Below are 21,860 nucleotides of genomic sequence, written 5' to 3'. Positions count from 1 at the left end.
GACCAGATGGCTTAGTAGGTGAATTCTACTAAACATTTAAGGAATAGTTAATACCTTTTCTCTTCAAACTATTCCAAAATAGAAGATAAGGGAAAATTTCCAGACTAATTCTAGGAGGTCTGCATTACCCTGATACCAAAACCAGAGAAAATAAAGAGAGGAAGAGAGAGAACAACAGACCAATATCTCTGATGAACACAGATGCAAAACTCTGCAACAAAATATCAGCAAATTGAATCTAACAATACATTAAAAAAGTCATTCATCAAAATCAAATGAGATTTATTCCCAGAATGCAAGAGTAGTTCAACATTTGCAAATCAGTATGATATATCTCATCAATAAGAAAAGAATGAAAACCATATGATCATTTTAATAGATTCAGTAAAAGAGAATTGACAACATACAACATCCATTCATGATACAAACCTTCAGAAAAACAGGGTTACAGGGATTATACCTCAATATAATAAAAGCCATAGATGAAATACCCACAGCTAATGTTATAGCCAATGGTGAAAAACTGAGAACTTAACCCCTAAGATCAAGACAAGAATGTCCACTCTTACCACTTCTGTTCAACATAGTACTGGAAATCCTAGTCAAAGCAATGAGACAAGAGATACTAACAAAAAGCATCCAACTTGGTAAAGAAGTAAAATTTTCAGTATTTGCAATGGCATGGTATTATATATATAGAAACCCAAAAGACTCCACCAAAAAATTAGTAGAACTGATAAATGAATTTAGTAAGGTTGCTGGACACAAAATCAATGTATAGAAATCTGTTGCATTTTTATACACTATTGATGAAGCAAAAGACTGAGAAGTTAAGAAAGCACTCCTAGTTACAATTACACCAAGAACATTAAAATCCTTAGGAAAAACTTAAACCAAGGAGGTGAAAAAGCTGTGCTCTGAAAAATCCATTCTCATGGATTGAAAGAACAAATACCGTTAAAATATCTATTCTACCCAAAGCAGTCTACAGACTGCTCTCTCTCAAAATACCATTAGTATTTTTCACAAAACTAGAATGAATAAGCCTGAAATTTGTATGGAACTACAGAAGACCATGAGTAAATGAAACAATCTTGAAAAAGAAAAGCAAAGCTGGAGGTATCACAATTCCAGACCTCATGTTATATTACGAAGCTGTAATAATCAAAACGGTATGGTAATGACACAAAAGACAGATCAATAGAATAGAAAACACAGAAATAAACCCACAGTTATATGGTCAATTAATCTTCAACAAAATAGCAAAGAATATCCAATGGGAAAAAGACAGTCTCTTCAACAAATGGTGTTGGGAAACTGGACAGCTTACATGCAAAAGAATAAAACTGGGCCACTTTCTTACACCAAACACAAAAATAAACTCAAAATGGATTAAGGGCCTAAATGTGAGACCCTCTAAACCATAAAAATCCTAGAAGAGAACACAGGAAGTAACTTCTTTTACATAGACCTTTGCAACATTTTTCTAGATATGATTCCTAAAGCATGGGAAATAAAAGCAAAAATAAATTATGGGGACTACATAAAAATAAAAAGCTCCACACAGCAAAGGACAAAATCAACAAAAACAAAAAGTAAGCTGTGGAATGGGAGAAGATATTTGCAAACAACATATCTGATAAAGGGTTAGTATCCAAAATTTGTAAAAAACTGATAACTCAGCAGTCAGAAAATAAATAATCCAATTTAAAAATGGGCAGAAGACACGAACAGACATCCAAAGCAGGCATACAGATGGCCAGGAGACACATAAAAAGATGTTCAACATCACTCATCATCAGGGAAGTGCAAATCAAAACCACAAGGAGGTATCAGAATGGCTAAAATCAACTACACAAGAAGCAACAGGTGATGGCAAGGATTTAGAGACAATGAAATCCTCATGTGCTGTTGATAGGAATGCAAATTGGTGCAGTCACTGTGGAAAGCAGTATGGAGGTTCCTCAAAAAATTAAAGAGAGAGTTACTCTATGATCCGATAATCACACTACTATTTACCCTAATATAGAAAAACACTGATTTGAAAGGCAATACTCACCCCTATGTTTACTACAGATTCATTTAGAATAGCCAAATTATGGAAGCAGCTCACATTCTATCAACAGATTAATGAATAAATAAGATTGATATATATACACAAAATAATATTGTTCAGCCGTAAACAGAATGAAATACTGCCATTTGTAACCACATGGATCCAACTAGAGTAGGCAATGCCAAGTGAAATAAGTCAGAGAAGAACAGATACCATATGATTTCAGTCATATGTGGAATTTAAGAAATAAAGGGAAAAACAGAAAAACCAAGAAACACACTCTTAACTATTTGCAGTTATTGTTATTCATAGTTACAGAACAGACAGTTACCAGAGGGGAGGTGAGTGGCTGCATGGCTGAAATAGGTGATGGGAAGTAAAGAGTACACTCAGAATAATAAGCACTGAGTAATATATGAAATTGTTGAATCATTATATTGTACACCTGAAATTAATACCACATTGTATGTTAACTGTACTGGAAAATGAAAAACAAAAAAAATAAAAATATCAAAGACCATTAAAAAGTTATGGAGGAAAAAGATGGTCTAGTAGGTATTATGGTCTTAGAAAGCTGTTCAATTTTTCATATATTACACAATTAAAAATAAAACTTTAGGAAATACTTTTTTAAATTACCAGTAAAAATATATAATATGTCATTTAGCACCCATGCAATTATTTAATAGACATTCATTACAAAAGCAGATAAAATAACATAATCAGGCCTATAGAATTTACTTTGCTAATTTTTTGGTTGATGAAAGGAAAAAATGAAAGTTTTTAAAAGTTTTATTTATTTGCAGAGAGAGAGAGAGGAAAGAGAACATGAATGAGGGAAGGGCAAAGGGAGGAGACACAATTGCAAGCAGTCTCTTCATGGTCAGTGCAGAGCCCAGTGTGGGGCTCAAACTCAAGAACCATGAGATCATGACCTGAGCTGAAACCAAGAGCCAGATACCTGACTGAGCCACCTCGGTGCCCTGAAAGTTTTGGTTTTGTTTTTTTTTTAACTTTATTTATTTATTTATTTTGAGAGAGAGTGTGTGATTGGGGGAGAGGCAGAGAGAGAGGGAGGCAGAGAATCCCAAGCAGGCTTCACACTGAATATGGAGCCGGTCATGAGGCTTGGTCTCACAAATGTAAGATCACATCCTGAGCCAAAATCAAGAGATGGATACTTAAGCAACTGAGCCATCTAGGAACCCCCAGATGAAATTATTTTTATTTGTGTATGCTGATTATACTAAATCTTAATTTACCTTATCCAAACTTCTTGGTTTTCAGAGGTAAATTTCCAGAAGTTTTGCAGAATATGACTTACTAAACCAACTGAGGATTTTTCTTTTCTGACTTCATTTTTATTAACTGGTCAGATTTTTTAAGCTGCATGATCATTTCTAAAATATCTGCTTGGAAACCTACATGGGTGAGAATGGTTTAAGTGGTTTTTAAGTGTTTTTGTCAGTGGCTTATAATTTAAAGGCACTTTTTTTTTTTTTTTTAAGATTAAAGTATCTTCAGTAACAAGTAGACTCCCCACTTTTAAAAAAAATGTACTTTTTTACCTAAATGGACAATTAGTGAGGAATAATAAAGTGACTATTATTTAAATGAGGGTAAGGGATGATTTGGTGATTTTGGTGTCACTGCTTTTTATAGAATGTATCTAGCACGTGACAGACTGAGTCATTTCTTCACCTGTACAGATGGATTTACATCCAGGAAATTCTAAGATGACTGCATTAGCTGGAGACAGACAGGCTGCAGCAAATACTGGAAGGAAGAGTAGCTGGAAGCAACACTGGCCTTGAAGAAAGTAGATTGACAGTTTGGAATTCCCTTTCTACCAAATCTTCATTATGGAACCTCAGAAGAAATGGTCCTCTGAGGATCTGTGGCCAGATTTTCTGAAACTCAAACCTAATTTCATGATAAAGTAAAAGTGAATCAATGGCAACAGAATATTTTACTGTAATAGAAAATCTAAGAAGCATTACCACTACAGATCAATCTCAGTGACCTCCATTTACAGTGGTCTCTATGGGGTCATGACCCCCTTTTTCTTCCCTACTCTGTATTCTCCTTTCAGATACCTAATTGTTTTTCTCCAGTCTTTAACATAATAGGGAGCCCTGAAGAACCCAGTGTCTATATTCATCTTTATAACTATATTATATACATCTATATCTGTTTCAGCATTTACCACCTTGAATTTTTTATTAAAAAATAATTTTTTTATTATTTTCTACTTATATATATGTAATTTAGTGTAATACATTTATGTGTCACTTTTATGTGCAAAAAGCTATGCCAGTGGCTGTGGGAAGATAAAAAGATTACAAGCATCTTGAAATACATAATCCTTTTTTAGATTTGTTAAGTGTGTCTCCTAATGCCTTGCACCTGTAGAAGAATCCTATAAAAACTTACTAACCTGTCACTCTTTTAATATTGCAAAACTAAAGACTGAGATAGCCTACAGTTACAGATGTTTATTTGATACATAGGTAAAAATGAACCTAAATGCCTAGACCCTGGTAGGAAGCAATCCAGACAGACGGACTTTTATTAAAAATGAAAGGTTGTTTGCTGTACCCATGAAGAGAAGCGGTATGGACCCGGGGAGTTTCATTTGGTGCCAAGAAGTCACTATTCCTTCCTAATTTCTACTCTTTCATATTCAACTTACCCATGCTACACTTGACAAAGGTCTAACTCTGGGAGGCAGTGGCTATGAAACAAATTACATTAATTTCTAGAATGCAACATACTCTGGCATGCCTCTGTGACTGTTTCTTCTTTCATCCATCTTCCTTCCAAGCCTAAGAAATTTATGGTCATCCGTCAAGTCTTATGTTTCTGAAGCTTTCTTTCACCCTCCTTATCCATCCATCTGTATCTTATTACCATTCCAAATTTGTGTTTCCTCCTAAAGCCACAGCTTTCCTCCAAAGTCTCTCCATATATCTTGAACCATATCAATCATATTGTTACTTTTCCAGTTTACTCTAATTTTTGTCACGATGTCTTTATATGCTATTTAGGAAATTTCTGACTCCCACTAGATTTTGGACCAAGGCTTCTGGAAGAAAACCCACAGTCTAGAGGTGAATATTGAGAGAAACAATTCACAGAATAGCTTATCGAATATTTCAGCCTCTTAAGAAAACATAAATATTAAAATCTTTATTTTCCACATGCCATATATTTCATAGTGGTTAGCTTTTAGAGTAAGAGTCACTCCACAAATACATATTGAATGAATAAATGGATGGTGTCCAGAAAGCAAATGACATGATTGCTATTAGTTTTCACACTAAGCCATTCTAACTGGAGATCATGATTCATTTTTATCTAGAGTTTCATCAATCAGTGTTATGCATATCAGAGTACTACAACATGGTCATCTAGATGGAAGTGAGCTGTTTGTCAGCTCTGTTCTGTATAATTATTCCATTAAATAGCAGGGTATAATTAAATGATACATATGTAGTGAGTGAAATTATATAGCCACTCATGTCCCACAATCAAAATAACATCATTACTTTTTTTCATGAACACACTTTCCTTTTAACAAACAAAGGATATTATTTATAATTTTGAATAATATCATGCTCATGGGACAGTGTCTCGCCTTGATCTTTAACCAGTGTGGTTGTCCAAGAGCCCACATTCTTTTTCGGAAGCCCCATACAGCCAGACACCATGTCTGGATGAGTCTTTTTATTTTTTTTAAGTTTATTTATTTTGAGAGAGGGAGAGAGAGAACATGCATGAACAGGGGAAGAGGCAGAGAGAGGCAGAAAGAGAATTCCAGCTCCACTGACAGTGTGAAGCCCGACATAGGGCACGATCTCATTAACCATGAAATCATGCCCTGAGCTGAAATCAAGAGTTAGATGTTTAACCAACTGAGCCACCTAGGTGCCCCTAGAGGAGTCAATTCTAATCGGCCACTCTGCTCTCCACCTACACTTCCTTTTCTGTAGTTTATTGTTTTATCTTCTCTCAATTGCTTTTCCACTCTGATTCTAGGGTGAACTCTGTGTGATCCATACCTGGAAATGTGGCGCTCTACCCCCAGTAGAGATTGTCTCTATATATTTATAAAACAAATAAAAGCAACTGAACTAAACAACCATAAACTATTTGATTCTGGAAAATACGCGTTTCTCAATCATTCCTCTGTGTTTTTTACACAGTCTTCCAGGACACTGAATTTTTTTTTTTAACAACTGGAAAAGTTAACACTTTGTGATGTATGTCTTCATAATCTGTGCTCACCTCTGTTATATCATGTAACCACACCAGATCACAGTATTTTATCTGCTCTCTCTATTAACTGTAAACTCCATGTTTATAAGAACTCCTTTAGTATAGTTTTGCCTTAAAGTGACAGGAGCTTTATTTGTGTTCAAGAAAATTTAACAGGAAAGAATGAGAGAGAAGAGAGAGAGAGAGGAAGGAAGAAAGAAAGGAAGGAGAGAGAAAGAAAAGAAAAGAAAAGAAAAGAAAAGAAAAGAAAAGAAAAGAAAAGAAAAGAAAAGAAAAGAAAAGAAAAGAAAAGAAAAGAAAAGAAAAAGAGAGAGAAAGAAAGATGAAACAAATCAGTCAACCCTGAGTTAGTCATTGGGGAGGAATTCAAGATAGGGAAAAAGGGAGAAAGAAATGATTTGAAAATTTATAATGTGTTTAAATTTAGCCTTTGAATGAGTCAATTATCTGCAGTGTAGTTTCCCTTCAGAAAAATGTGTGGTCCGTTTCTCATTTCTCTAATAATCTTTCTGGATAATGCTTAAGAATGATTGATTTTCATGTTATCTTTTCACTGTTTCTCTTTTATTTTTGATTATTGAGCTTCTTAAAATAGTAAGATTATTTATTGGATAAAGGACATCATTTTTAGGATGCATAGATACCACCTTTAAACATTACTGAAACCATGAAAGATAAATATCATCGTCTTCATTTTAACACAAAGAAACTGACTAAAATATATCGCATATATTATCTCTAAGATCATGAGCACAACAAAATTGGGGGTTTTCTTAACTTTTCTTTACTTTTTAGATCAAAACCTGCTCTTTTTATTACTCAATTCTTCCTGGTTACATAGCCCATTGCATAATCAAGTTTAGAAAATTATCAAAAATGCTGGCAGGAATTAATTAGAAACTTCACCACAACCAAATTCTTAAGACCTTTTGTTGTTGTTGTTCCCATTTAAATGTATAATAATGTCTAGATTGTAACCTTTTCCAACAGGACCATGTTAATGCTTTGGGGTAAAATAATGGTTATGGGAATCATGACTAAGTTCCTAGATATTCCACATGAGAGATCAAATTCTCACCCAGACTATTTCATAAAATTCCAAATTCTGATTAGAATTTGCAGTCAGTTCACTTTCTGGAAAGTCTTTATATCCATCAATTATTCTGTGGATTCATATACTTTTCAGTGTGTGAGACAGTCAGAAGTAAGTAAGTTTGTTTGGTTTCCCAAGAGTAAAGGCACATCTATTCCAAAACTTCTCTAACATCACTTGATCTCCTCCTTGTTCATGCCAAATATAGGTCTACTTCACTCTCAAGTTCTCACAGAGCTAACACATGTATTGAATGCATATGGATGGGAGAGCTAGTACTTGCCTCAAAGAGGGATTACTATTGCTTTGCCATGCAATAAGGGGCAAAGCTTAAATTTTAAGTTTCTGATTTTCCTCATTTTTAAAGATTTTCCACATTTAAGTAGATGGTAAATTCTCCCACACTGTAATGCAGATGAAATGATTAAGAAAAGACAGTGGCATTTTATCTAGGTAAGGGGAGAAGGTGATCATCACTTTTGATACTTTTTGTGAACAAATCGGACCTTGTTCTTTCATGATCTGTAGATAATGCATCTTAAATGTCAGCATTAATTTCTGTACTATTTAAAAGTGTACAAACTCAAAGTTGATGTCTTGAGAAGGTGCCACAGGGGAAAAATATTCTGTTTACAGAAAATGTGTGTACAATGTAGAAGTTATCAGATTATCTTTGAGGATTCTTTTAAATTGGCAGATTTTTCCCTATATACAGATAAAATCACTTCTATGACTTCCATATTGTAACCATATTACCTGTCTTAATATAGATATTGATGATTTCATATGAATAGCATCAATTATAGTTTCATATGAATGATACAGATTAATAGAACCTATTTAAAATATACAGTATACTGTATTTCATAGGAATGGCATAAATTACAGTTTCATATGAATGATACAGATTACTAGTATCTATACAAGTATACTGTATATCTAAAGGTATAGCTACTAAATAGTTTTCCTAAGAAATACTTTTTTACTCTGTTTTTAAAGTTTTGATGGTCATATATTGGGTCATAAATATAAAGATATACCTATATTTAAATCATTCTTTTTTCAGGTTTTCAACCTGGAAATGGGTACTTCTTCTCTGAGGGCATTCTCTTCCAGACATTTTTATCATACAATTTTTATCAAAATGATAAACCCAATCTAGGTGTGCCCTTTTTCATCCACCATTTATTCTACTCTCTGTTTTTACATTTATAATCAGAACTCTCAGTTGTCATCAAAGAGACTATAAGAGGCAACCAGTGATTTTGAGAGCTATTATGCCATCCATAACTTGCCCTTAATCAAGGTGCTTTTACTGATTTTTAGTTTTGTTCTTGAAGTCTTAATATATTGTGAGGGCTTTCCCTTTTGTTATAAGAAAGAGTGTCTCTGACTACCTGCAAACATTAACATCTTTGGAAAAGCTGTGCAGAAACCACAGTGATATATATGTGGGCATCATTTCCCTTTTAATTCACCACATGAAATGTAGCATACCAACTGAACACATGTTGAACAGAATCAACTTCATCTTTAAGAATTAAAAGCATAGGGGGTGACTAGGTGGCCTAGTTGGTTAAACGTCCAACTCTTGGTTTTGGCGCAGGTCATGATGTCATGGCTCCTGAGTTCGAGCCCCACATCAGGCTCTGTGTTGATGGTGTGGAACTTTGTTAGGATTCTCTCTCTCTCTCTCCCTCTCTCTCCCTCCCTCTCTCTCCCTCCCTCTCTGCACTGCCCCATCTGTGCTCTCTCCCAAAATAAATACATTAATTTAAAAAAGAATTAAAAGTATAAAAATTTATATATATATACATATATATCTTCATATATGTGGATATTCTTATAAAATCATCTGTGTATCATATAGTTTACAACACTTATACATTATTTTATTTTGTCCTATGAGTATAACAGGGCAGATATTCTCATCAGGAGTGGTAGGTAATGAGTTAAATGTCAGACATCTACTAAAAGGTGAGGACTTAGCCAGGAGGTACATTTTCAGGCTTTTACTACTTTTCCCCAAAAATTCTAAGGATAAAATCCTTCAAAAGATATGGTATAAATTTGGGAAAAGGCTCAGGGTTAGAACTTGGAAAAAAAAAAAAAAGAAGACTTTCAAAACCTTAAATTCTTAATTCTCTTTCAACTAAGAATTCCAAATTCCTTTTGAGAATGTGATTGCTTACATGTCAAAGATAGTGAAGTGGGCTTACTGTATAAGAGATTTATGCAACAGTTATATAAAATAAAGAATGCAGCTGATCCTCCTCTTAGTGGTCATTTTATGCAATGTGCTAAACTTTCTTTTGACTGTGACCCTCTCTAAAGAGATCCAAAGAAGTAGATCGAATCCTGTTCTACCTCAGTGATGATATAGCCATTCCTGGCAATTGAAATTAAAGATCACCAACCCCCTTTCTCTTTCTACCTCTTCCTGTACTCTGTTAGAAATTGTCCCAAATGGAAATTGGCCATTGGATAAGAATTAATGTAGTAAGACTTGGGCAGCAGAGATGATCAGGAGATTAGAACTTGCTCACATTTTACTGCACAATTTCTATCTGTGAGATGTCCCTGAGTCCCTTTCCCATTGGTTCTCTTCCAATATTTTCATGTGCTAAGATGTTTATTCTGAGGTTAATTTTGTGTGGAAAATACTAACAGTCCATTTTTGAGTTTTATAGCTGGTTCATTAATATCCATGCTGTTCAGTGTTTCATCCTGTGTTCTGATAAGTTTTTCATTTCTCAGCTCCTTGCAACAATAGAAATAACTTGATTTAATGAACTGAATTCTGTTTTTTCTTTGCTCTAATAACAATCGTTATGCAATTTTTGTATCATACTAAGGATATAATCTCTGGCTTTTAATCAAGAGAAACCAAAGAACAAAATATGATTAAATTCCTTTCAAAACAAGGAATACCTTTAATAGACAGAAATTGAACCTGATATGAAAAAAGCTACCTACTAAGATTTAGGAAGAGGGTAATCATATCATGGAGTCTGCCTGGGATTCTCTCTGTCCCTCCCCCACTTGTGCATGCACTTTTGCGTGGATGCACTCTTTTTCTCACTCTCAAAAATAAACCTTAAACAACAGAAGAGGGAGAAAAGAGTAGAGGGGGTAGGAGAAGGATGAAAAACAAATCCCATTTTACTAATACAAATTACCCTCCCAAATTTAGATATCTAAATTCTGATCAAGTATTTAATTATCTCAACATCTTTTTCAATATAAAGAAAACTTACTGAAAAAAATGCCTTAAAAAAAAAAAGACCTAATTTCTATGGCATACGTTCTATAATCCAGAAAAGTATACCAGGGTAAGATTTTCCAATTTTTGTTTCATTTTGTTTTTGGTGCTAGAAAAATTATACATCTGTGGAAGCAGGAGAAGAAAGAACTTACACATACAGGGACACACATAGTACAAACACACATAACCATGTGTGGAAAGTAACCAAGTACACACACACACACACACACACACATACACACACACACACCAAATGTCTACATATACATGTCTTTTAATTCTAAATTAACTGTAAGGCCCTACCCACTGTGATAAATAGAACTTTTGTTTGTTGTTTGTTTTAAGTTTATTTATTTTGAGAGAGAGAGAGAGCGAGAGCAAGCATGAGCAAGGAAGGGGCAAAGAGAGATTGAGAATATCAAGCAGGCCCCTCACTGCCAGCACAGATCCCAATGCAGGGCTTGATCTCACCAACATGGATATCCTGACTTGAGCAGAAATCAAGAGTCGGATGCTTAACTGACTAAGCCACCCATGTGCCCCATAAGTAGAACATTTTTAATGCAACTGAATTTTCCCTTAAACAAAGCAAAATAAGAAAAACTTGACTATTGTTAAACAAAGGCTCAGGAATTATCAATTCAGAGTTGCCTAGGGAATCACCAGATTTGGGAGCTCAGTTTCCGAGAGAGAAACAGAAGAAGGAAAAAGTCAAATCCTGTAGCATTGGCCAGAACTGGGCTAGTAACACTTAATATCTATCAAGAACCAGATACCTTGAATGTTTATATATATATTTTTTTCTTTCATTTAATCCTTGACATTATTTTGCTGATAGACACTCTTATTATCATCCTCTACACCAAAGATAAGCAAACTTAGGCATAAACCTTTTCTAAAAGGTTTAACATGAACAGGGTCTATAAATGCAAGTATGTGAACACAAGTGTTGAAGAGTAATACAATTTGAGTATTTGGTTGATAGCCTGATTTTGTATGTATTATCAAGTAGGCTTTAATCATTACCATCACCAAAGACATGAGCTTTGCCAGTGTAAGAAAGAGTCTTAGTAAAGGCCCAAGTAGCTTTGACCATCATGGGGCGCCTGGGTGGCTCATTTGGTTAAGAATCTGACTCAGGTCATGATCTTGTGGTTCATGAGTTCGAGCTCCACATTGGGCTCTTTGCTTTCAGCATGACAGCAGAACCAGTTATGATATTCAGCCAAAATTATATTGTAGACAAACTACAGATGAGAAATTTGCAGGTATTAATAATATTCCTAATGGAAGAAGAGGGGCATATGGACAAGAAACAGTTCTGACAGGCAAAAAAATAGTAATTCTCATATGTGGTAAATATATGAGAACACTCATTCTGCCATTCTGCATGTAGGACAATCCATCCATGAGAAGAAATCTAAGGATCAAAAATGAGAAATAGAAGGAAGTGGCCAAGAGGCCTTTAACCAACGTACATATGTATGTATTGCTCGAAAGAGGTCAAACTTCACATGTTACAACTAAATCATCCTTAACTATAAATGTCTATTTAGTTAAATTCATATCAAGGCAAAGAAAATATTGTTTAAGGCTAATGTCCTGCCAAACTCACCTACTGGGAAATGATCTCCTAAAGAACACAATCAGAAATGCTGACAATCAATTTTTCTTAAGAATTTAGTGTAGTGGTGGCTCTATGTGGCATCAGTTTTATTTGTTTTCCTTTAGCTCACTTTCCATTGTATTCTTTTACCTTTTTCTCCACACTTTTTTTTTTTTTAATGTTTTATTTATTTCTAGGAGAGAGAGAGAGAGACAGCGTGAGCAGGGGAGGGTCAGAGAGAGAGAGGGAGTCACAGACTCTGAAACAGGCTCCAGGTTCTGAACTGGCTGTCAGCACAGAGCCCGACACGGGGCTCGAACCCACAAACCGCAAGATCATGACCTAAGCGAAAGTCGGACGCTTAACCGACTAAGCCACCCAGGCGCCCCTCCATACTTTTAAGTTTATCCTATCTAAAATAAAATTGCAACACTTAAGTTGTAAATGATTCTAGCTTTTATCTAGCACTCAGGCAGCTGAAGTCCATCCATTCTAGGCCCAGAAAGAGGCAAGAACCGAGATGTTAGCAATTCTGTGTCCCCTCCTTCCACATCTCAATGGATAGATACGCAGCTATCAGGATAAGCAGTTTTAAAATTCTACCATGTTAGGGGCACCTGGGTGGCTCAGTCGGTTCATGGGTTTGAGCCTCGTGTCGGGCTCTGTACTGACAGCTAGTCAGAGCCTGGAGCCTGTTTCAGATTCTGTATCTCCCTCTCTGACCCTCCCCTGCTCATTCTCTCCCTTCTCTCTCCCTCCCTCTCTCTTTATCTCTCTCTCAGAAATAAATAAAACATTAAAAATAAAATAAAATTCTACCACATAGGACAACAAATTCTGCCATGCAATAGATTAGTCAAGTAAAGAGTACTCATTAGAAAATATTTTCTTGGGGCACCTGAGTGGCTCATTTAGTTGGGTATCCAACTTGATTTCGACTCAGGTCATGATCCCAGGGTCATGAGACTGAGCCCCGTGTCTGGCTCTGTGCTGAGTGTGGAGACTCCTTAATATTCTCCCCCTCTCTTCCCACCTTGGAAAAAAAAAGAAAAAGAAAATATTTCCCTTCCATTTACTGTAACCTTAGTTTTACTGGTAGGGGAAAGTCTTTTAAAAATGTACTGTATGTGATCTTAACTACTTACAATATACTATTTTATAAAAAATAACAATAAATAAAATTAAAAACAGCATATAATTACCCAGGGCAACTCAGCACATCCTAACAAAGTCAGGACGAAAATCTGTGTCTTCTGAACATAAATTCAAGCTCTGTACATGAATTTAAAAAGCACTCTGTCAACTTGACCAAACATGTAGTCTGAACCATTTGGTTGGTCTTCACACTTTAATTCAGTTTTGGTATAGGTGTTCTGTTAGGTCATAAAGATTGTTTTGTCATTTTAAAGGTCTGTTAAATATCATGTGTAAAACTCATCTTTCTTTCTATATTTTACTATATGCTCTTATCTTGAACTTTTCATCCCTTCAGGCTTCTTTAATGTTGAAGATGTTGAAATAAATGACAAGCCTGCCTCCCAAGACCTTAACCCTGAAGAAAAGCTTAGTCTTAATTTGATTTTTCTTTCTGTATTAGGAAGTAACTGTTGCAATCTTTCCACTGCTTACAAGAGATGTAATTGTTCCCTTACCACAACTTTTGACAAAATTGTATGTCCCCACTCTCAGCCTTGAAACACCCTCACGTCTATGGGTCCCCAGAGTTTTTCTGAGATTGAGAGACTGAAACAAAATAGTGAAGGAAGATGTACACCTGAAACGAAGTCTTTAGGTATCATTGGTCCATCTGAAAGAATACGTCATATGACATGACACAAAATATTTTCCATAGATACCGCCCAATTTGATTTCTGCACAACTGGCCCAAAGCCTTTATATAGTTTTGTATTTTTAACTGCAAGGAAAAAAGCTCAATATAAGCAGAACTGCTTCCAAATAGAAAAGCAATAGGTTTCTAATCTCTGATTAATCTAAACATTGTTTTACATCTCTCACTATATTTCATAAAATATTTCAAATACATTATATCATTTAATGCATACAAAACTTTTTGAGGAAAGGAAGACTACTTCACCATGATTAAAGATAAGGACACAAAGAGTCTGAGAGTATTAGTGCCTTGCCTATCCATCAACATTCAGAGTAAAGTATGACCGTCTGGTCATATTTTTACTCACTTTAAAAACTGAAGTTAATCATTGTCCCTTATTTTCTGTGAATCATGTTTTGCTTTTTAATATTTGCAGTAAATCCTCAAGCTTCAAAATATATTCCCTTTATTAAACTAAAGCCTTTTTAAATTCCTCCCATTTTAAACCTCATCTTCCCTGAAAAAGTCTAGTTAAGCAGAATTTTTTGTGTTCAAGCACCAGAAACTATGTGCTGGGCATGATTCATGGTACTGTTAGACAACCGACAATGATAGATTCAACTGATAGACAAGTTTTATTAGTATCACCTGGGAATCTGGAAAAAATAGCACTTTTGCACTTTGGTCTGAACTAGGCAATTAGAACTCTAGGTACAAGCATGTGGATATGTGTTATAAAAGTTCCCAATAATCTGACCAAGAACTAACACTGTAAAAACTAAATAAAAAATAAAATCACAAGAAGAGTTAGAGATTGAATACGCCATGGGAAGACAAAACAGATTTAGATTTGGCTCACAGGATCACCATTAATTATGTGATTTAGGGAGGAATGGTGGGAGATCATGATTAAACACTTTCACGGCACAGTTTAGTGACAGTATACGAGAAATAATGCAGGTAATAAGCCATGCAAAGGACAACTTCCTCCGCAGAAAAGTTAAATAAATTTTGTATCTTTAGTATTTAAACCACAGAAGACATTTTATTAGTTTCCTAGGGTTGGGTATGCTAAACAATAAAAATTTATTTTCTGACAGTTCTGGAGAAGTCTAAGGTCAAGGTGTCAGCAGGTTTTATTTCTTCTGAGACCTATCTCCTTGGCTTGCAGCTGGGTTCCCTCTTGCTGCCTCTTCACAGGGTCTTTCCTCTGCATGGCTCATGTCCCTAGAGTCTCTGTTGTGTCCTAGTTTTCTTTTCTAAGGATGCCAGTCAGATGGATTAGGGCCCGACCCTAACATCCTCATTTCAACTGAATCACCACCGAAAAGGCACTATCTCCAAATACAGTTACATGCTGAGGCAGTAGGTGTTAGAGATTCAACATATGGATTTTGGGAAACAGAATTTAGCCTATAACAGCATTTAATAAATTTTAGTTGTCCTATGTTTTTTCGTATTTTCTAGCCCCTCCTTTACCTAGCTCACTAATTTCACACGGCCCCTGTATCAGTTGTATTTGCTGCCCGGAAGTTATTTTCCTTAGCAAATTTGATAACCTAAAAACTTGGTGAGGATTAGTTTGTGTATTGATAGGTACTGGTGCTTTTAAGCAACATATTTGTATAAGCATGAAGTCAAGAGACTTTGGTATCTTTCCATGACAGTGGATGGGGTGAAGATTTCTGGTACGCAGCTCAACTAAAATTGGAGCTGTTCATAGAAAATTAGATGTTTGATGCTCTTTAAATCTGTCACATGGACAAATGCAAGTTTGAACTATAACTGTGTTTGGACCTAGATAATCTGTGATTTTAGGAGAGCCTGCTTTTTTTACCTTTTCTATATTTTAGGAAATAAAATAAGTACCACTGTAATTGAACATTTTAAAACTATCACCTTTTCCTTCCAGAGAAAATGTTCATGCTTTATGACTCGTGTGTCCTTCTTTACTTCTAGCTTTCAATTTTTTCAAACACCTACGTCTCTTTTTCTTTCTAGTTGTTAACGTTAGTGATGAAAAACAGTTTTTCCTCAATGTATGCTTAATTTCTCCTTAGTGAGAATTCTACCAAAAAAAAAAAAAAAAGAATTCACGGAATATTAATGTGGTATTTCTTTTTGAGTTAGATTCTTTGGGATTGTCCATTTCTTGTGTTAAGAAACAAAATTCAACTGAGTGATTTAAAGATCTAGTTGGCTTTATGCAGGATTCCTGATTTGGGCAGCATCCCATCTAGCAAATAGAATCACCAAGGACCTGTGCAAAATGGAAGGATTTTATAGGCAGAAATGTAGTGGGACAAGAAGGGTTTTAGCAAAAGAAAAAAGACTGTTCAGGCCAGGTCACCTTCCTTTAGGGGGAAGATGGGGACTATGAGAGGAGTCTTAACATGTAGATTACTTCATAGTACTGATCACAAAATCCCTGAATTGATTGGTTTAAAAATCTAATTCTGAGAGAGGCTGAAAGTGAAGTTAGGTTAGATTTTAATAACTTTGGGTGGAATTTAGTAAAAGTGACTTCACTTGGTCTCTGTGGTCATTTTAATGCTTGATAAACTATTATTAAATCTCCCTAACTGGTTCTGCTCCCTAACAGATCCTTTAGTCTTTGTATACCATCTGTAAGACATTTCTAAAACACACTATCTGGAAGAAATCCAATAAAGTAGGGCCTGTATGTCAACTTGATCATTGTTCTTTCGAAATGCCTATGGAAAGGCACTATGGAAAGTGAATGTATTTTTCTTCATTTCTCTCATTGGAAAAATGGGTTACAATAATCTTGTATGAACAGTTTTAAATCTTGTTTCATATTTTCAGTTCAGTAGAGAACTTTTCATTCTATAAATTTTATAAAGGAAATTTTATAAAGGAAAATGGCATTATACTTTCAGGTTTCTTACCAAGGATTAACAGGACTTTTAATAGACAATCTGGGTCTTTTCCAAAACTTTTAAATAGTAAGTGTTAAAGCTAAAATTTCTACCACATGGTCAATTGTTCTTGTTTTGGTCCAATGTGTTGGTATTTTCAGGGATGAAGAACCAGGAGGCCAGCTGGTTACAGATAAGTTCCATATTGACTGGGATTCAGTACTTGTTGACACAGATAATGTAATCACGGCACGGTTTGATGGCAGAGGAAGTGGATTCCAGGGCCTGAAAATTTTGCAGGAGATTCATCGACGGTTAGGGTCAGTGGAAGTAAAGGACCAAATAGCAGCTGTGAAGTAAGTGTGTCCACATTTTCCTACTGTTTTTCCTTTAGTGGTGGAAGCTAGGTATATGATACATTACGCCTGAATCATGTACTTTAGTACAAAGATCTGTACTTTAGTGAATAGACAATTTTCTATGTTACTCGTATAGACTACTGCATTCATTTTTTCAAGTATTTCTCACTCTTAACACAATAATAAAACAATATCATACTTCCTCCTCTTTGGAATTAAAATTCACTTTGATTTATAAAAATGCGAGAGACTTTATTTAAACCACTCTATTGCCCACAACGTCTATTATTTCCCCCAGTTACCTATAATTCTTGAACTTTCACAGACACCATTCCCCCACTGGCATGAGTGACCTAGAAAACTATTAGGTTCTTTAAAACAGCACACAGAAACTGGCTGGGGTATTGTCAAAATGTAGTTCTGTAGGCCTGAAATGCCCCCAATTCGTCATCACCTAGTGTTGCCCAAACAACTGTACCATCACTTTGAGTAGCATGATTTTAGAATATATAATCTTTAAATGTGAATAGAGCTCCAACCACTAAATATTTCTAGTTTGACTTCTGGGTTTTGTGTGCATGTGTGCATATGTTTGGGTGCCAAGAATCAATGTATGTCTAACTCAAGAAAATATAATTGTATATTTTTTCTCATTACAGATTTCTACTGAAACAACCATACATTGACTCCAAAAGATTAAGCATTTTTGGAAAGGTAAAAAGAAATGTTGTGTACATGTGTATAAGCACAAATAGCTACATAGGTGTAGTTTACATTTATAGGTATATACACATGTGTTTCTATATATATTTTATATAATTTCCTCATTTTATATAATCTCTTGGTATGATTCTTTAAAATGTAATATTATAATACTATACACATCCAGTCATTTATTAATCCAGCAACTATTTATAATTTAATTGGTACTGGTATTAGAAGTAGAGCAACAACTGAACAATAATGAAAAAATCTGTTTTCATAAAGCAGATCTTCTAGAAAAAAGAAATTGATAAACACATAAATGAAAAACACGATTTCACATAGCAAGAAGTCTTGTAAGGAAACAACACAAAAAAATAAGTGGACACAAGTGAACTGTAGGAGGGGCCAATGTTATTAGATTAAGTGGTCAAGTAAGGCCCCTTGGATTAAGTGATATTTAAGCTGATACCTAAATAACAAAAGAGCCAGTCCTACAAATCTCTTGGAGGTATGGTGTTCTCTATAGAAGGGTCAAGTACCACAGCTCTAGGGATAACTTACATGGCTCAGAAACTGAATGATGACCTATATGTATAATTATGTCTTTGTGGTGTTTTCTGCATGATATTTAATTCTCAATGCAGTAATTTTTATGTCAGGTCCAACATCATTTTCACAATGTGTATAGAGACTCCATGTAGATACTTACTGGACACCTAGTTTATGCATATCACTAGGCTAGACTCAAATGAAAGGAAGGAGATCTAGTACTATTTTAGTTTAGAGACAAAATTATTGGTGTTCATGGATTTAAACATAAGTTTTATCATAAGTGAACTTAGAGATACAGGACCAGAATAACTGACAATTCTACTGGGCATAAATTTTAGTGGTATTCACTGACAAATAGGTGTATGGAGAAAGCTATTTTATAAATGAGTAAATTGTAAATCAGCACAAACCACCACCACTCTCCCCTGACCTCAGATACCTGCAGTGCATCATGTCTTTGCTTTATTTTATTTTTGCTCTTCAAAATATTCAAGAGTTCAGGGGCAATGCTTCTCTGACAAATACAAATACAGAAATGAAAGCCCATCACTACAAGTATATCACTATATATATGCGTGTGTGTGTCTACTGTAATTACATATTTAATGTAATTAAATATATATACTTAATGTTGATTTTATTTTTGAGAGAGAGAGAGTGCAAGTGAGTGAGGGGCAGAGACGGAGGGAGACAAAGAAGCTGAAGTAGGCTCCAGGCTCCATGCTGTCAGCACAGAGCCCAATGTGGAATTCAAAACCAGGAACCATGAGATCATGACTTGAGCTGAAGTGCGACACTTAACCAACTGAGCTTCCCAGCACTAATAAAAAAAATATAAGCAGAAAAACAAATGGAAATGCCTAAGAAAGTTATCATTCCAAAGAAATGGAGGGGCGCCTGGGTGGCTTAGTCGGTTAAGCGTCCGGCTTTCGCTTAGGTAATGATCTCGCGGTTCATGGGTTCGAGCCCCGCATTGGGCTCTGTGCCGACTGCCAGCTCAGAGCCTGGAGCCTATTTCGGAGTCTGTGTCTCCCTCTCTCTCTGACCCTCCCCTGCTCACGCTGTCTCTCTCTCTCCTAGAAATAAAAAAAAAAAAGAAAAGAAAAAAAAGAAATGGAAATCCTTGACAAATTAACAAGTGCATACAGTGAAATCTTAGCACATGGCTAGAGCATGGATGAACCCTGAGGACACTGCGCTCAGTGAAATGAATCAGAGTGACAAATACTGTGTGATCCCATTTATATAAAATATCCAGAGTAGTCAATTTCATGAAGATGGAGAGTGGAATGGTGGATACCAGGGGTTAGGGGAAGGGAAAAGGAAAGTTTGTTGCTTAATATGTAATAGAATTTCAGATTTGGAAAATGAAAAAGTTCTAGAGATTGGCTTCAAAATAATGTGAATACACTTGATACTACTGAACTGTGCACCTAAAGGTAGTCAAATTGGTAAATGCTACATTATGTGTTTCTTACAGCCCCTCCTTCCCTGCACACATAGTGCGTATAGTTGAGAACACTTTACTTTTTAATGCTCCTGAGACATGTAATAATTTACAAAGGGCTTAGTGCTTATGTATTTCAAGGCTGTACTTACTATACACATACATAAGTATAAAAGATAAAATGAGCTATACACACATTCATTACTATGGAAATTTAAATTCAGAAGGTTGTAAAGTGCTTTATAGAAAAAGTGGAACATAAATTGGATGGTGAAAGTCATTCAGCAAGTAGAGGCCAAGGAGAAAGCTCTTGTGTAAATGTTCAAAGAACACAAAATAATTGACTATAACTAAGGCCCACATAAAGGAATGACAAGTGACAAAAGTGAGAGGAAGTCTGGGCACAGACCTCAGAGAGTCCTTCATATTAACTAGAAAACAGGAAGAAATAAAGCTCTAGGCCTCAGATTTAGAAGTTCAAAATCCTGTATTTATTATTTTATAAGGGCGCTGATAGGCCTCAGAGTAATTGGCAATCTAAATATACAAAAGAGACATAAATATAAACAAAATGGAATTAAGTGGAAAACATATTCCATTTCTAGTTAACCAAATATGCATATCTGTGACTGAAGTATAATTTAGAAGGTGGCTTTCTGACCATATAAAGGAACAGTGTTAGCTTCAAGACTCTTAAGTCTTGTGATTTTTTTCTTGGAGTATACTTGTTTTGTTTCAGTATCAAATAAAACTATCCTAAACTCATATAATTGGTTAGGGAGTAATGATCTTGCTTTTTTAGACTGTAAAAGATATCTGGGGCTGTTTCTTTCTCTGTTGGAAAATTTTAATTAACATTTAAATTTATTTAATCTATACAAGACAATTAAGACTTTTCCATTTCTTCTTGAGTTAGTTTTAGTACTTTAGTACTTTTAAAATAACTGTTTCCATTTCATATAAAGACTAATTTTAAAGCGTAGTATATATTGTCTTATTATATGTTTAATCATTTTACTGTGATGATAACGTCTCATTTGACTGCTAGTTTGGTTTATTAGTCCCCTTCTGCCTTCGCTGGAGCACTGGCTTGTCCTCTGTTCCAGGCACGCTCTAAGTTGCTCTTCTTCTCCCTGCTTGACTCCCTTCCATCTCCCAATCCCGACTCTTTTTTAATAAATTGTATTTGGGCTTAGGTCTTCTCAACTTGTCTTTGTTTTCTATTTCCCTAATTTTCTACCCTTACCATAATTTTTTTCTTCTACTTTTTAAATCCATTTTGTTCTTAAATTATGGAGTTGAATGTCTAACTTAACTAATTTTTTAGCAGTCTTCCTTTCATTTGAGTTATAAAATCCCTTTGCATTATTCCCGCAGGTTCTTCCCACCAGTGCTGATAGGTAGCTATCCCCAGAAGCTAACCTAACATAATAATTTTAATGTTTATTCTATCAAGAAATTATATCTAAATGTGAATGGTAAGGAACCACCTAGAAAAACAATTTCTCACTTATGTTAAAAAAACAAGGAAAGACTAATTACATGAATTGAAAATGGATGGCAAAATTCAAAACCTATAAACATAATACATAGAATGGATATTGCTATGATTACTAGGCTATGTCAATGGGGAATAAAATTAATTCATTCCATAAACATTTATTAAATGTCTACTAAATGCCTACTATGTCTGAATGTGCTGGACATACAACAGTCATAGAAACAAAAAAAAATCAAACAATCTTTCTCAAATTTCTAGTTCAGTAAGGAAAGATAAATACAAGACAAC

General features: G+C 35.0%; 1 protein-coding gene across 1 annotated transcript in view; it reads left to right on the top strand.

The window, feature by feature from the left end:
* The window catches only part of DPP10 (dipeptidyl peptidase like 10), a 58,923-nt gene that overhangs the window by 24,594 nt on the left and 12,469 nt on the right, over nt 1–21,860 (top strand). Inside the window, exons 8-9 of the mRNA XM_039225164.1 lie at nt 17,170–17,364; nt 18,027–18,081. Of these exons, the coding sequence (XP_039081095.1) occupies nt 17,170–17,364; nt 18,027–18,081 (250 nt within the window). The remainder of the gene's footprint in view (nt 1–17,169; nt 17,365–18,026; nt 18,082–21,860) is intronic.

This window comes from Hyaena hyaena, unplaced genomic scaffold, assembly GCF_003009895.1.
Source record: "Hyaena hyaena isolate Hyena2069 unplaced genomic scaffold, ASM300989v1 scaffold_1940, whole genome shotgun sequence".
In the NCBI taxonomy this organism is placed as follows: Eukaryota; Metazoa; Chordata; class Mammalia; order Carnivora; family Hyaenidae; genus Hyaena; species Hyaena hyaena.
This window is presented reverse-complemented; position numbering and strand designations above follow the sequence as displayed.